The sequence below is a fragment of the Doryrhamphus excisus genome, chromosome 15 (assembly GCF_030265055.1).
Source record: "Doryrhamphus excisus isolate RoL2022-K1 chromosome 15, RoL_Dexc_1.0, whole genome shotgun sequence".
NCBI lineage: Eukaryota > Metazoa > Chordata > Actinopteri > Syngnathiformes > Syngnathidae > Doryrhamphus > Doryrhamphus excisus.
The window spans coordinates 6,099,933-6,114,503 of NC_080480.1; the positions used below are offsets into that span (position 1 = coordinate 6,099,933).

At 42.2% G+C, this 14,571-nt stretch overlaps 1 protein-coding gene across 3 annotated transcripts; it reads left to right on the forward strand.

The window, feature by feature from the left end:
- Positions 1-365: 365 nt before the first annotated feature.
- Positions 366-11,958, forward strand: LOC131103331 (cytochrome P450 2K1-like). Of its 3 annotated transcripts, XM_058049495.1 has the most exons (14): positions 366-595; positions 655-817; positions 2,429-2,578; positions 2,645-2,805; positions 3,454-3,633; positions 7,080-7,256; positions 7,316-7,478; positions 7,709-7,858; positions 7,928-8,088; positions 9,217-9,396; positions 9,479-9,620; positions 9,691-9,875; positions 11,080-11,221; positions 11,281-11,958. In XM_058049495.1, the coding sequence occupies exons 1-14, from the start codon at positions 398-400 to the stop codon at positions 11,466-11,468; spliced, it is 2,340 nt and encodes a 779-aa protein (XP_057905478.1). In that variant the 5' UTR covers positions 366-397; the 3' UTR covers positions 11,469-11,958. The 3 variants fall into 3 exon arrangements, with proteins under 3 accessions (XP_057905478.1, XP_057905477.1, XP_057905476.1); XM_058049494.1 differs by lacking the exons at positions 7,080-7,256; positions 7,316-7,478; positions 7,709-7,858; ... (4 more) ...; positions 11,080-11,221; positions 11,281-11,958 and adding exons at positions 3,713-3,854; positions 3,925-4,109; positions 4,478-4,619; positions 4,680-4,998; XM_058049493.1 differs by lacking the exons at positions 7,080-7,256; positions 7,316-7,478; positions 7,709-7,858; ... (4 more) ...; positions 11,080-11,221; positions 11,281-11,958 and adding exons at positions 3,713-3,854; positions 3,925-4,109; positions 4,478-4,619; positions 4,680-5,000 and having other exon boundaries at positions 2,429-2,805.
- The last annotated feature ends 2,613 nt before the right edge of the window (positions 11,959-14,571 follow it).

Sequence of the window (14,571 nt, forward strand, 5' to 3'; positions counted from 1 at the left end):
GTGGTTAATGTAGACCAGTGGTTTTATAGATATATTTATATTATATACGTATATATATATATGTAGGGCTGTTAAAATATTTGATCACTTTATTGATTAATCACATTTTTTTGTCCATGGTTAACTCAGAATTAATCACCTGTACTCTATAATAAATAGGGGAAACACTTGTGCATATTGGATGTGCATAGTTTATCACCTTACATGTCTCTATGACCTTTTTATGCTTACTTTAATCTATTTATTTAATCTATTTAATCTATTATTTACTGTGATTCGCTGGGCTGCTTGACCACACCCACTGGATTGTGATTGGAAGACCAGATCCTCCTGAACCTTTTATAGGGAGCCACTGAGTAAGTGTGTTTGTGAAGGAAGGTGCGTGCCCTGCCACAACATGTTTGAAGAGCTCCTGCAGGTTCCTGCGTTGTCCTCCTTGTTGGGGATCCTCGCAGGCTTCCTGGTCATCCACCTTTTGTACTCCAGTTGGACTTTCCAAGGTAAACACACGCATCCTCCTGGGCCCAGATGTCTTCCCTTGCTTGGTAACCTGCTTCAGGTGGATCTCTCCAGGCTTGATCAGTCCCTTTTTAAGGTGAGGCCTTTAGTGTGTTTACCTACAAGACTGTCCCAACCTAAGCATTATTTCTTTAGCTGTCTAAAAAGTATGGACCAGTCTTCACCCTCCACTTGGGACTCAAAAAGATTGTGGTCCTAGCTGGGAGCAAGACAGTCCGACAAGCTCTCATAAACCATGCTGAGGAGTTTGGGGACAGAGAATCCAGTCCTCTATTCCATGATTTATCCAAAGGGCATGGTAAGGCTTTCTTATGTCTATATGTCAACAAATGGGCTCACAGAAGAGTTTCTCCTAACTGACGTGATTCATAACTGACTTCATACAAATGAAAAAATTATATTTTAGAATAGTCTCCGCATGTTGTCAGGTGCAACTGTTTATGACACAAAGTCTGATATAAATAAATGTGTGCCTATACATAAGCCTGGCACACCTGAGGTTGATGGTTTAAAAATGGTAGAGCGTGGTGGAACCAAGCAAATTACTCATAAAACCAAATAATACCGGGGTAATTGATTGGACATTTTTATTTTCCTCGCACCTGACTAGCATGACAAACATAACATGTTTGTATTGTTGTGTTACTAGGCAGATCATTGTATTACTAGGCAGATTGTTGTATTACTAGGTAGATTAAGAATGCTTGAGGGAGAAATACAATCCAAGGAAGAAGGAAGTCAGACAGAAATAAAATTTTTCCTATCATCCACAATCCTTTTGTGAGACATGAACACACATCTTTGTGCGTTCTAAATATATAAAGACAGCTTAAAAAAAGCAGCAAAGAATGCATGTAATGGGACACACCTACTACACTTATAAAGCCCTCTGAAAAAAACTGTCAACACTCCATTTCTGAAATGTGACCTTCATATTGACCAAGCCATGACCCCATGACCAATAACATTGTTACACTCAAGAACTATGTTAGGGCGGCACGGTGGTCTAGGGGTTAGCGCGCAGATCTCACAGCTAGGAGACTAGGGTTCAATCCCAACCTCGGGCATCTCTGTGTGGAGTTTGCATGTGCATGCGTGGGTTTTCTCCGGGTACATTCCAAAAACATGCTAGGTTAATTGGCGACTCCAAATTGTCCATAGGTATGAATGTGAGTGTGAATGGTTGTTTGTCTATATGTGCCCTGTGATTGGCTGGCGACCAGTCTAGGGTGTACCCCGAGAAGACAGCTGGGATAGGTTCCAGCAACCCCCGCGACCCTCGTGAGGAAAAGCGGTAGAAAACGAATGAATGAAGAACTATGTTACTGGTGTAACATTTCACCACACCAGCTATAACACACCATAAACTCACTCACAATGCTTCAAGCCACTAACGAAAGGGAAATTAGATTGCATATAAAAGTGGTTAGCGTGCAGACCTCACAGCTAGGAGACCAGGGTTCAATTCCACCCTCGGCCATCTCTGTGTGGAGTTTGCATGTTCTCCCCCGTGCATGCGTGGGTTTTCTTCGGGTACTCCGATGGTACTCCGGTTTCCTCCCACATTCCAAAAACATGCTAGGTTAATTGGCGACTCCAAATAGTCTATAGGTATGAATGTGAGTGTGAATGGTTGTTTGTCTATATGTGCCCTGTGATTGGCTGGCCACCAGTCCAGGGTCTACCCCGCCTCATGCCTGAAAACAGCTGGGATAGGCTCCAGCACCCCCCGCGACCCTCACTTGGAAAAAGCGGTAGAAAATGAATGAATGAATAAAAGAGAAAGACGTGTGTGTTCAATTCCCCCCAAAATTGCACTCTCCTTTCACTGCATTTATACTAAAATCTTCACTTTATAAATGTTATTGTCTGTTTCTCCCATTGAAACACACTGACCACTTGCATTCAGGCATACTATTCTCCAATGGCGATTCGTGGAAGGAGACGAGGCGTTTCACCTTAACAACACTGAGAGATTTTGGGATGGGCAAGAGGCTCACTGAGCAGAAAATCATTGAGGAGAGTCACTACTTGACTGAGGAGTTTGAAAAACACAAAGGTAACCGTCCTCATGAAATCCACATTGCTACGTATGCTGTGTTTTCTAATGTATTCTGTCTGTCAGGTAAAGCCTTTGACACTACAATGCTCATGAGCTACGCAACTTCAAATATCATTTCGGCCATCGTGTTCGGAAAAAGATTTGACTACAAAGACCCAGTCCTCCGAGATATGGTTAAAAATGACCAAGATATCATCCATCTGTCTGGAACGCCTTGCATCCTGGTATTCCCTCAACCTATTGTGTATTTACAGAGTCCAAAAAGTCGAGCCAATTGCAATGCATTTTTTTCATGTGAACATATACACTCACTAAGCACTTCTGTTTCGAGAGTCTATGGTGTGCATCATGGTAGACCCAAACTGTCTCATCTTTCCTGTAGACTTGATGGGAGCAGATTTTGGAATGGCTCAGCAGTCCGATCCGAGCCTGACAGGTGGCTGTTTTCTCACACTCTCAATGACTGAAGTGGTCGGTTGATTGTGATTGTTGGAGGAGCCAGGACGTCCTGGCCTATGACGTTAGTTGTCTTGATACCGAGTGTAAGACTGAATTGTGGGCAAGCCGCTATTCAAGGCCTTCTTCAGTGTACTAGATCATGGCCACAATGATTTTCCCTGGTAGTTGGTGCAGTTACTGAGATTGCCCTTGCTTCACCATCTTGGAGTTTTGCATATCCTGAGGTAAATGGCCTTTGGTCCAGCAGAGAAACAAAGGTCCATGAAGTGGCTGCTAGAGGACTTACTTCACACACTTCTACACTTGTATATTCCTGCAACTGCTTGTCCTGGTCTGTGTTCACTTCCCCGCTTTTGAATTTCAAGGGTGCAGTTCCCAAAAATGGGAATCATGTCCATTTTGCTCCATGACAGGTCTACTATGCCTTTCCATGGCTGGGCCCTTGGCTTCAAGACTGGAGGGATTTAAAGAAGGTTGAGAAGAAAAGCAGACAGCCTGCATTGCAGTTAATAAACCATCTAAAGGAGACTTTCAACCCTGACATATGTCGCTGCTTTGTGGATGCTTTCTGGAAACGTAAGCTAAATCTGGAGGTAGGACATCGTCATGTTTACAATTTTCACCTCTCCCATTTGCAAGTGTGCCCTATGAAGGTATCAGTTCTCTTTTTAGGAATCTAACACCCAGGAGTTGGCCTACAGTGATGAAAACCTAGTCTACACCGTGTTGGATTTGTTTGGCGCTGGAACTGACACAACATCACTCACCCTTCGCTGGGGTCTACTTTTCATGTCCAAGTACCCTCATATACAAGGTACAAATCATCATAATAATGCATGGAAGAAAAGAGGCAGGCATGACTATCAGTGTTCCTTCTCCTGCAGATCGGGTTCAGGAGGAGCTGAGCAGGGTGGTGGGAGTCCGTCAGGTCCAAATGGAAGACAGGAAAAACCTGCCTTACACCGACGCAGTCATCCATGAGACTCAGAGGCTGGCCAACATCTTCCCCATGTCTGTCAATCACAGCACCAGCAGAGATGTCACCTTCCAGGGATACTTCATTGAAAAGGTCAGATGCTGCTTCATCAATAAAAGAAATTGGCTCCAGCGTGGAGTGTTCTAGCGTAGGTGTATTCTATTAGGTGCATTCTTTTCTGCCTATTTTAAGAACACACAGGAAAGACAAAAACGTGTGTTTATGTCTCGCATAAGGATTGTGGAAGATGGGCAAAATTCCCCCAAATGTACACCAAAAACGCTACCCCCTACTGACCAGAATACCACATATCACTTGTGTTTCCATATGTTTTGACCAATAGACCATAGTCTATCATGATAGTGTACCACAAAACAGTTATAATTTATTAATTTCTGGAAAAAAAAACCTGCATATAGCGAGGGAGCGACTGTGTGTTTTTTGTGACTTTGTGCACCAAGGGGACCACTGTGCTCCCTCTGCTGACATCTGTCCTCTATGATGAGACTGAATGGAAGACACCAAACACCTTCAACCCTTCCCACTTCCTGGATGAGGAGGGTAAATTCATCAGGAGGGATGCCTTCTTACCCTTCTCTGCAGGTACAACCACTCTTTCCTTTTTTTACCCACTTTTTAGCCTCACTGCCATTCGCTTTACAGGCCGCAGGGCTTGTCTAGGTGAAGGTCTGGCCCGGATGGAGCTCTTCCTCTTCTTCACACATCTCCTCCAGCACTTCCGATTCACCCCCGCACCTGGGATTTCGGAGGACGAGCAGGATTTGAGGCCAGTGGGGGGCGCCACACTCACTCCGTTGCCTCACCAGCTGTGTGCTGTGATTCGACACTGAGGGTGGAAAAAAGGAATACTAATACCTTTGCACTCACTCTGTCAATAATTAACATCACATTCAATATTGTAATTCTGTTCAAACGGTCTGATACTAAAGGGTGTAGAATTTATTTTTTCATTTGTGAATCATATCGTAAGTAAAGAGGTGGTGATTTCTGTGATATAGGATTCAGTGTTAATAAATTGAATATTTTCATAGTTACGGCCTTGGAAACTTGTTTATGACTTTCAATGTACACTTTTTAACATTATTAGAGCCATGTAGGCATGAAATCTTCCATTATTCTATTATTGAGTGTGAACATGACATTGGGTAACTTTTATGTCGCAGGAACTTTAGGCGGCCTTAGCTAGTAAGCTAGCCAGCTAACCAGTTAGCCTCAAATGTATTTCCTCTCAACATAAGAAGGGTAGGAAACTTGTTTATGACTTTCAATATCTGCTTTTTAAATTTTTTAAAGCCCCATAGACATGAAATCACACCCCATAGTCACCTTTACACTCCTATTATTCATTGTTTACATCACATTGGGTAACTCTTATGCCACAGGAACTCAAGGCGGCCCTAGCTAGTAAGCTAGCGAGCTAACCAGTTAGCCTCAAATGTATTTCCTGTCAACATCAGAAGGGTAGGAAACTTGTTTGTGACTTTCAATATCTGCTTTTTACATTTTTTAAAGCCCCATACACATCAAATCACACCCCTATAGTCACCTTTACACTCCTATTATTCATTGTTTACATCACATTGGGTAACTCTTATGCCACAGGAACTTTAGGCAGCCCTAGCTAGTAAGCTAGCGAGCTAACCAGTTAGCCTCAAATGTATTTCTTCTCTACATAAGAAGGGTAGGAAACTTGTTTATGACTTTCAATATCTGCTTTTTAACGTTATTAAAGCCACATAGACATGAAATCTCACCCCCTTCTCACCTTTATACTCCTATTATTCATTGTTTACATTACACTGGGTAACTCTAATGCCACAGGAACTTTAGGCGGCCCTAGCTAGTAAGCTACCGAGCTGACCAGTTATTTCTTCTAAACTTAAGAAGCCAAAAACTTACCATTTCAACAAAACAACAATAATACAAAGTGCACAGAGTAAACGGCAGAGCGCTTAGTACCTTCCAAGGCAGGCCAGTCTAGTTTTAGCTCCCGTCCATCTCTGCCTGTATGATCATTGTTCATTCCTTGCTATGTTCCTATTAGTTCACCTCTTTGCATCTTCTCACATGATCTTCCAATGCATTGCAATGTCCATACAGTTCCTACAGCATGTATCATAAATATGCCACCAAGGTGCATTCCTTTCCTGCAGGTGACAAGCATTCCAGTGATGAACAATTCTGTTTTTAGAACAGAATTGAGCCAAAAAAAAACAAAGCTGGGAGACACAAATGGCCCCCAGGCTGCACTTTGGACACCACTACAGCAGTACTCATTCATTCATTCATTTTCTACCGCTTTTCCTCACGAGGGTCGCGGGGGGTGCTGGAGCCTATCCCAGCTGTCTTCGGGCGAGAGGCGGGGTACACCCTGGACTGCCACATATAGACAAACAACCATTCACATTCATACCTACGGTATGATTTGGAGTCGCCAATTAACCTAGCATGGAATTTTTGGAATGTGGGAGGAAACCGGAGTACCCGGAGAAAACATGCAAACTCCACACAGAGATGGCCGAGGGTGGGGATTGAACCCTGGTCTCCTAGCTGTGAGGTCTGCACGCTAACCACTAGACCGCCGTGCCGTCCCTACACTGCAGTACTGTAATACCAAAAACCTTAAAGGTATATGCATGCTGTGAAGTCATTCATTATTTTGTGATATCTTCTTAAACTCTAAAAACATGTTCAAATCTTGTTCAAACAATATTTTTTTTCGATCTTCCCATTTGCCCTGGAATCATAAAAATGTAGCCCAAAAATGTTCCCCACCAAAATTAACTTTTAATCCCAAAAGGTTGCCTTGTACTGTGTATTATGAATACACTTTTGTCAACGTGAGTGCAACCATGTTTATCAGTTTAGCCTCTTTGACCTTTGTATCCTTATTTTAGTTATTTGGTTGAGTGATTCGCCACACCCACTGGTGCTCGATTGGAGGACCAGATCCTCCTGACCATTTATAGCGAGCCACTGAGTAAGTGTGTTTGTGAAGGAAGGTGCGTGCCCTGCCACAACATGTTTGAAGAGCTCCTGCAGGCTCCTGCGTTGTCCTCCTTGTTGGGGATCCTCGCAGGCTTCCTGGTCATCCACCTTTTGTACTCCAGTTGGACTTTCCAAGGTAAACACACGCATCCTCCTGGGCCCAGATGTCTTCCCTTGCTTGGTAACCTGCTTCAGGTGGATCTCTCCAGGCTTGATCAGTCCCTTTTTAAGGTGAGGCCTTTAGTGTGTTTACCTACAAGACTGTCCCAACCTAAGCATTATTTGTTTAGCTGTCTAAAAGGTATGGACCAGTCTTCACCCTCCACTTGGGACTCAAAAAGATGGTGGTGCTGGCTGGGAGCAAGACAGTCCGACAAGCTCTCATCAATCACCCGGAGGAGTTTGGGGACAGAGAAACCAACCCTTTATTCTATGATTTCAACCAAGGGCATGGTAAATCTTTCTTATGTTGATCGAGGTCTTGAAAACATGGCGACTGACCAAAACTATCCTCCCTTGAACAGGTTCAATATGATTAATAAGATTAATGATCCCCTTTTGCAGGGATTTTTTTTTTGTGGAAGATTTCGCCTTCACCTCCAGGACATCTTACATCTTATCGGTGCAAGGTTGCGAGAAATGTTAAGAAAGTTATCTCCTTTTTTCTTTCCACTGCCTCGCAGGCATAATATTCACCAATGGCGAAACATGGAAAGAAATGAGACGTTTCGCCTTAGCAACCCTGAGAGATTTTGGGATGGGCAAGAGGCTCAGTGAGCGGAAAATCATTGAGGAGTGTCAATACCTGACTGAGGAGTTCGAAAAACATGAAGGTAACTTTTTTCATGAAATCCACATTGCTTTTTGCTGTCCTGTCTAATGTATTCTCTCTTTCCTTTCAGGTAAAGCCTTTGACACCACAACGCTCATTAGCTACGCAGCTTCAAATATCATTTCAGCCATCATGTTCGGGAAAAGGTTTGACTACAAAGATCCGGTCTTCCAAGAGATGTTGGCAAATGACCAAGAGACCGTCCGTCTGTCTGGATCAACTTCCATCCTGGTACTCCACCAACCCGTTATGTGTTTATACAGCCTGAAAGGATGAGCCAGTTTTCCAAAGCATTTTCTCATATGGATATATACAGTCGCTACACACTTTATTAGGTATAGTACACAATGTAACAAGATCCAATATAAATACTATATGGTCTAGAGTTCCAGTGACCAATGAATAATAGGAGTGTAAATGTGACTAAAGGTTATTTCATGCCTTCAGGGCTCTAAAATTGTTATTCTCATTTTTCGGCCTTTTGTATTGAGTCGTGAACTCCTATAGAGCAACGACACACAATAACCAGCACAGCGTTCTAGTTCGCATTTTTCCTGAATCAGCACATATTCCAGCTGTATTTCTTTGGACTTCCCGCAAAAACAGTCTGTTTTAATTTATTTATTTTACTCCGCTGTGTTTGGTCACACTTCCGAGGATTTCCGGTGTTAACTTTATAAGAGTTGATAATAAACGGTGATGTATCTTTTTAAAATATTGGCTTTTAACATACAGCCATATGTGTTGGATCCTGAATCTGATCCGGAATTAGAGTTTCTCAAGAAAAGAGGTTACTTCAAAACGTCTCTCAATGGTAAGTAGTGTTAGCATTTTAGCATTTTGCTCCATGACTTACACAATATAAACACAGTCAGGACACTGATCAACTGTTACTTACTTCTGAGTCTTCCACACAGCCAGGTACGTTGGAAAGACGTCAGGCTTCAGCAAGTTTGTCGGCTAGTCCAGCTGCATAGTGGCCTGTGTTCACAAAACAGTCCAGTATGAAATGCCGTTGACAAATTAAAATCCATTTCTTGATGGTAGGGAATCGGGAACTCCAACCACTTGTGTCTGATGGCGGCGTCTTTAGGAATTGTGAACAAATGTAGCTTTCCCTTACAACCAAACAAACACTTCCTGCGAACCATTGCTGACACCCTAAACACAGAAGCAGTGCATGACCATATAAGGAAGGCAGCCCATCTGTGACATCACAAACCTCCAGTTTTGCAACGCCCTTTGAAACTGGTCGTTTTATGCCATCCCAAACTTCTCTCAGGGCTCACTTATAATAATATGTTTTGAATGAATAGAAAATGCACCAAAGACAATAATGTTTGTTTTGCTCCATGACAGCTCTACATGGTCTTTCCATGGCTGGGCCCTTGGCTTAAAAACTGGAGGGATTTAATGAGGAATGTGGAAAATAACAAGCAGTATTTGTTGCAATTAATAAACAATCTAAAGGAGACTCTCAAGCCTGATATATGTCGCTGCTTTGTGGATGCTTTCTGGACACGTAAGCTAAACCTGGAGGTAGGACATCTTTGTATTTCCAATTCACACCTCTCCCTCTCAATGAAAACATGTGTGTAGAAAATATATGTTGTCTCTTTAGGAGTCTGACAGCCAGGGGTTACATTACCATGATGAAAATCTGGTCTACAGCGTGATGAATCTGTTTGCTGCTGGAACTGACACAACATCTAACACCCTTCGCTGGGGTCTACTTTTAATGGCCAAGTACCCCCAAATACAAGGTACAAATCATCATAATAATGCATGGAAGAAAAGAGGCAGGCATGACTATCTGTGTTCCTTCTCCTGCAGATCGGGTTCAGGAGGAGCTGAGCAGGGTGGTGGGAGTCCGTCAGGTCCAGATGGAGGACAGGAAGAACCTGCCTTACACCGACGCAGTCATCCATGAGACGCAGAGGATGGCCAACATTGTCCCCATGTCTATCAATCACAGCACCAGCAGAGATGTCACCTTCCAGGGATACTTCATCGAAAAGGTCAGCTGCTGTTTCATCAATAAAAGATCCCAATCAAGCACAGTCGTCCCTCGTTTATAGTGGTTAATTGGTTATAAACCCAAAATTCCACAATACAGGGTTTAATATTAATAAATTGAATAGTTTTGTAATCTGTAGTTGTGTACAGCATAGAAAATCTGTTTATGACTCTCTGAATATGTTTATTTCACATTTTTAGAGCCCTGCAGGCATGATATAACACCCCCATTGTCACTTTATGAAGCAAAAAAAAAGTACCTCTTCCACATGGTATGAGAGGATAACTTTTTTCACTCTGTTGTGTGGGACATACCACATGATAGCCATCCTGCCATGGCTGACTTCATGTAGTGTTAAAGTCCTGGCATGTTATGTGATGTCTCAATGTTATTACTGCCATCTACTAGTGACCCCAAATAGCCACATTTGTATTTCAATATGTTTTGACAAATAGAACGCAGTCTACAATATTCATTCATTCAATCATTTTCTACCGCTTTTCCTTACGAGGGTCGCGGGGGTGCTGGAGCCTATCCCAGCTGTCTTCGGGCCACACTGGACTGGTGGCCAGCCAATCACAGGGCACATATAGACAAACAACCATTCACACTCACATTCATACCTATGGACAATTTGGAGTCGCCAATTAACCTAGCATGTTTTTGGAATGTGGGAGGAAACCGGAGTACCCGGAGAAAACCCATGCATGCACAGGGAGAACATGCAAACTCCACACAGAGATGGCCGAGGGTGGGATTGAACCCTGGTCTCCTAGCTGTGAGGTCTAACCACTCGACCACCGTGCCGCCCAGTCTACAATATAATTTATTCATTCATTCATTCATTTTCTACCGCTTTTCCTCACGAGGGTCGCGGGGGTGCTGGAGCCTATCCCAGCTGTCTTCGGGCGTAAGGCGGGGTACACCCTGGACTGGTCGCCAGCCAATCACAGGGCACATATAGACAAACAACCATTCACACTCAAATTCATACCTATGGACAATTTGGAGTGGCCAATTAACCTAGCATGTTTTTGGAATGTGGGAGGAAACCGGAGTACCCGGAGAAAACCCACGCATGCACGGGGAGAACATGCAAACTCCACACAGAGATGCCCGAGGGTGGAATATAATTTATTAATTTCTGAAATATTGCAATATAATGAGGGAGCAACTTTGTGTTTTTTGTGATTTTGTCCACCAAGGGGACCAGTGTGCTCCCTCTGCTGACATCTGTCCTCTATGATGAGACTGAATGGAAGACACCAAACACCTTCAACCCTTCCCACTTCCTGGATGAGGAGGGTAAATTCATCAGGAGGGATGCCTTCTTACCCTTCTCTGCAGGTACAACCACTCTTTCCTTGTTTAGCCACTTTTTAGCCTCACTGACATTCTCTTTACAGGCCGTAGGGCTTGTCTCGGTGAAGGTCTGGCCCGGATGGAGCTCTTCCTCTTCTTAACACACCTCCTCCAGCACTTTCGATTCACCCCCGCACCTGGGATTTCGGTGGACGAGCTGGATTTGACACCAGTGGTGGGCTTCACGCTCAGTCCGCCACCTCACCAGCTGTGTGCTGTGAGTCGCCACTGAGGAGGAGATGTTGGCGGAAAAGCAAAAGGAAAATCTCATAGCTTTGCACTTTCCATGATCAAACATCACAGCGGCATGCGCCTTGGTTAAAATATCAAAGGCTGCATATGTTTCTACTTTGAAATGAAAAACTATGCTAAAATAGTCTAATGATGGCTGAGAATTGCAACATTTCAATGACTCAAAATAATCCACATGGTTATTTTTCCCATACTGTATATCACAGGTATCCAAACTTTTCATAGAATGAAAGCATACAAGGGCCACTTTGACATTTTGTAAGAACAATGCTAAGAGGTTATGTATAGTTGAACAATAAACTGCATCTCAGCTTTGTCATAGCAGTGAAAAATGAGTGAAAAAAATCAGTGAAAAAGATCAACTTCACTCTGTACTTTTGGCCATTTTTTTTTTACATTTTCCAAATATTTAAAGTTTGTTCTCAAATAAATAATCTTCTATTATGGCTTCACTCTCATAATATTTTGACTTTATTACTTTAATATTGTAAATTTTTCCCCTACCATTTCAACTTTATTCTTATAATATTTTTACTTCATTCCTATATTACAACTTTTCAATTTTTGCTCTTGCTGTTGTTTGTTTTATTTCATTTCATATTAAATTATACTTATACTTATCAGCGGCACCAGGGCCACAGTTTGGGCACCACTGCTCCATATCCATCCACACCTCCATTTTCTGTCATTACGTTCACAGATAAGCTGGAGCCTATCCCAGCCTACTTCAGGCAAGAGGCAGGGTCGCCAGCCAATCATCAGCTTTATTGTGTCACTATCACTTAAATATACCCAAACTTAACTGAACTTAAAATGCAGCCAGTGTATACCCCACTCACTCTGGTAAATATATATGCACCTAACATAGATAACCCAATATTCTTTCAGAAAGTCTTTGCATTAATACCAGATATTTCACAGACGAACCTTATAATTGGAGGAGATTTTAACACTGTTTTAGATACATATCTAGACAGATCCTCAACAAAAAAGTCTCCCAAAAATGCTTCAAGTGAATTCCTAAACACATACATAAAAAATACTAATATTCTAGACATTTGGAGGATGATGTACCCCTCAGGCCGGGATTTTTCTTTCTACTCATCGGTGCATAATTCTTATAGTAGGATAGACTACTTTCTGGTCGATGCCAAACTGGCACCTTATACAGTAGATGCTCGGTATCACAGCATTGTGATCTCAGATCACAGTCCACTCTCCTTCTCAGTCCGCTTAGACCAGGGGTCAGCAACCCCTGGCTCCAGAGCCGCATTTGGCTCTTCAGCCACTTTGTTGTGGCTCCCTTCACAACGCTCAAGTATTTTTTTAAAATACCCTAATGGGAAAAAATATGCATTTTTTAATGAGTTTTTTTTTTTAATCTGACTTTCTGTGAGACCCTGAATGAATTGAAGTGAATGAGTTCTGACTCGTGATTGGATGAGCTCAAAGAGCTCACATGTGACGAGAAGCAACAATTTGGTGTAAAAATTTGGCGTTAAAACTGATTCAAACTTTCAAAAGTTTATAAGATATTGTTTTTAAATGATGTTTTGCGGCTCCTATCTGTTTTCCTTTAGTAAGCGTGTGGGTAAAATGGCTCTTTTGATAATAAAGGTTGCCGACCCCTGGCTTAGACCATATAGATAAGCCACACACTTCTTGGAGGCTGAATCCTTATTTGCTTACAGATAAAAAATTCCGAGATTACTTAAAGGACCAAATTTCATTGTACTTTGAGATGAATGATCTCCCAGAGACGTCTCCCTCTATTCTGTGGGAGGCGTTTAAAGCCTATGTTAGAGGTAGCATAATTTCATTTGAAGCTTCAAGGAGAAAAGCAAACATATCCAAATTAAAAGTTCTAGAAGAACAGATCAAAACGTTGGACCAGGAAAATGCGCGTTCTCCATCTGCATCACTACACAGAAAAATAACAACATTAAAGTATGAATATAATCAAATTATGTCTGTGAAAATAAGCAAAGCATTCCTGTACACTAGACAAAAGTTTTTTGAATTTGGTGATAAACCACATAAATTGTTAGCTCGGCAACTCCGGAAAATGGAAAGTGATAGGACAATTCATAAAGTAAAGGCCCGTGACAACACTATCCTTACAAAACCCAAAGATATTAATAACAGGTTTCTTGAATTTTATACTGATTTGTACACTTCTAAATCCACGTCAGAATTTGAAATTATGAATACATTTTTAGACGAATGTGAGCTGCCGAGGTTGACAGCTGCAGATTGTGAATCTTTGAACGCAGAACTCACAATCGAAGAGGTCCAAATTGCTATTGCCTCATTAAAAAGTAATAAAACACCAGGTCCTGATGGCCTCCCTGGAGAATTATATAAAACATATAGGGAAAAGTTGTCCCCCTACTTATTAAAAGTATTCCAACATGCTCAGGAAAGCGGAGATTTGCCTCCAACACAAACTGAAGCTGTGATCACCGTAATTCATAAAAAGGGAAAGGACCCTCATGAGGTTGGTGCTTATCGCCCTATTTCACTCTTAAATGTGGACGGGAAGTTATTTGCCAAAATACTAGCAAACAGACTAGGCCCCTTGTTGGGGAGGTTAATCCACCCAGACCAAACGGGTTTCATACCAGACAGACACTCCACTTTCAATTTGAGACGCCTGTTTAATATTCTCTATACAGAGAGACTATCACACGCTGACCTAGTCGTCATTTCGCTAGATGCCGAAAAGGCTTTTGACCAGATTGAATGGCAATATTTATTTGAAGTTCTCAAGAGATTTAACCTCGGAGATAGATTCTTATCATTGATTAATCTGATTTATAAAAGTCCTACGGCTCAAATCCTAACTAATAAAACATTGTCCTCCCCATTTACGTTGCATAGGGGGACGAGACAGGGTTGCCCCCTCTCCCCCCTAATCTTTGCCCTTGCTATTGAACCACTAGCGCTAAGCATTAGGCTTGATGCTCGGATACATGGATACACAGTTAAAGAAACAACTAGTAAAATATCACTATATGCGGATGATATCCTTCTTTACTTAACTCATCCTCAGGAATCTATTCCAATACTCCTAGATAAAATTA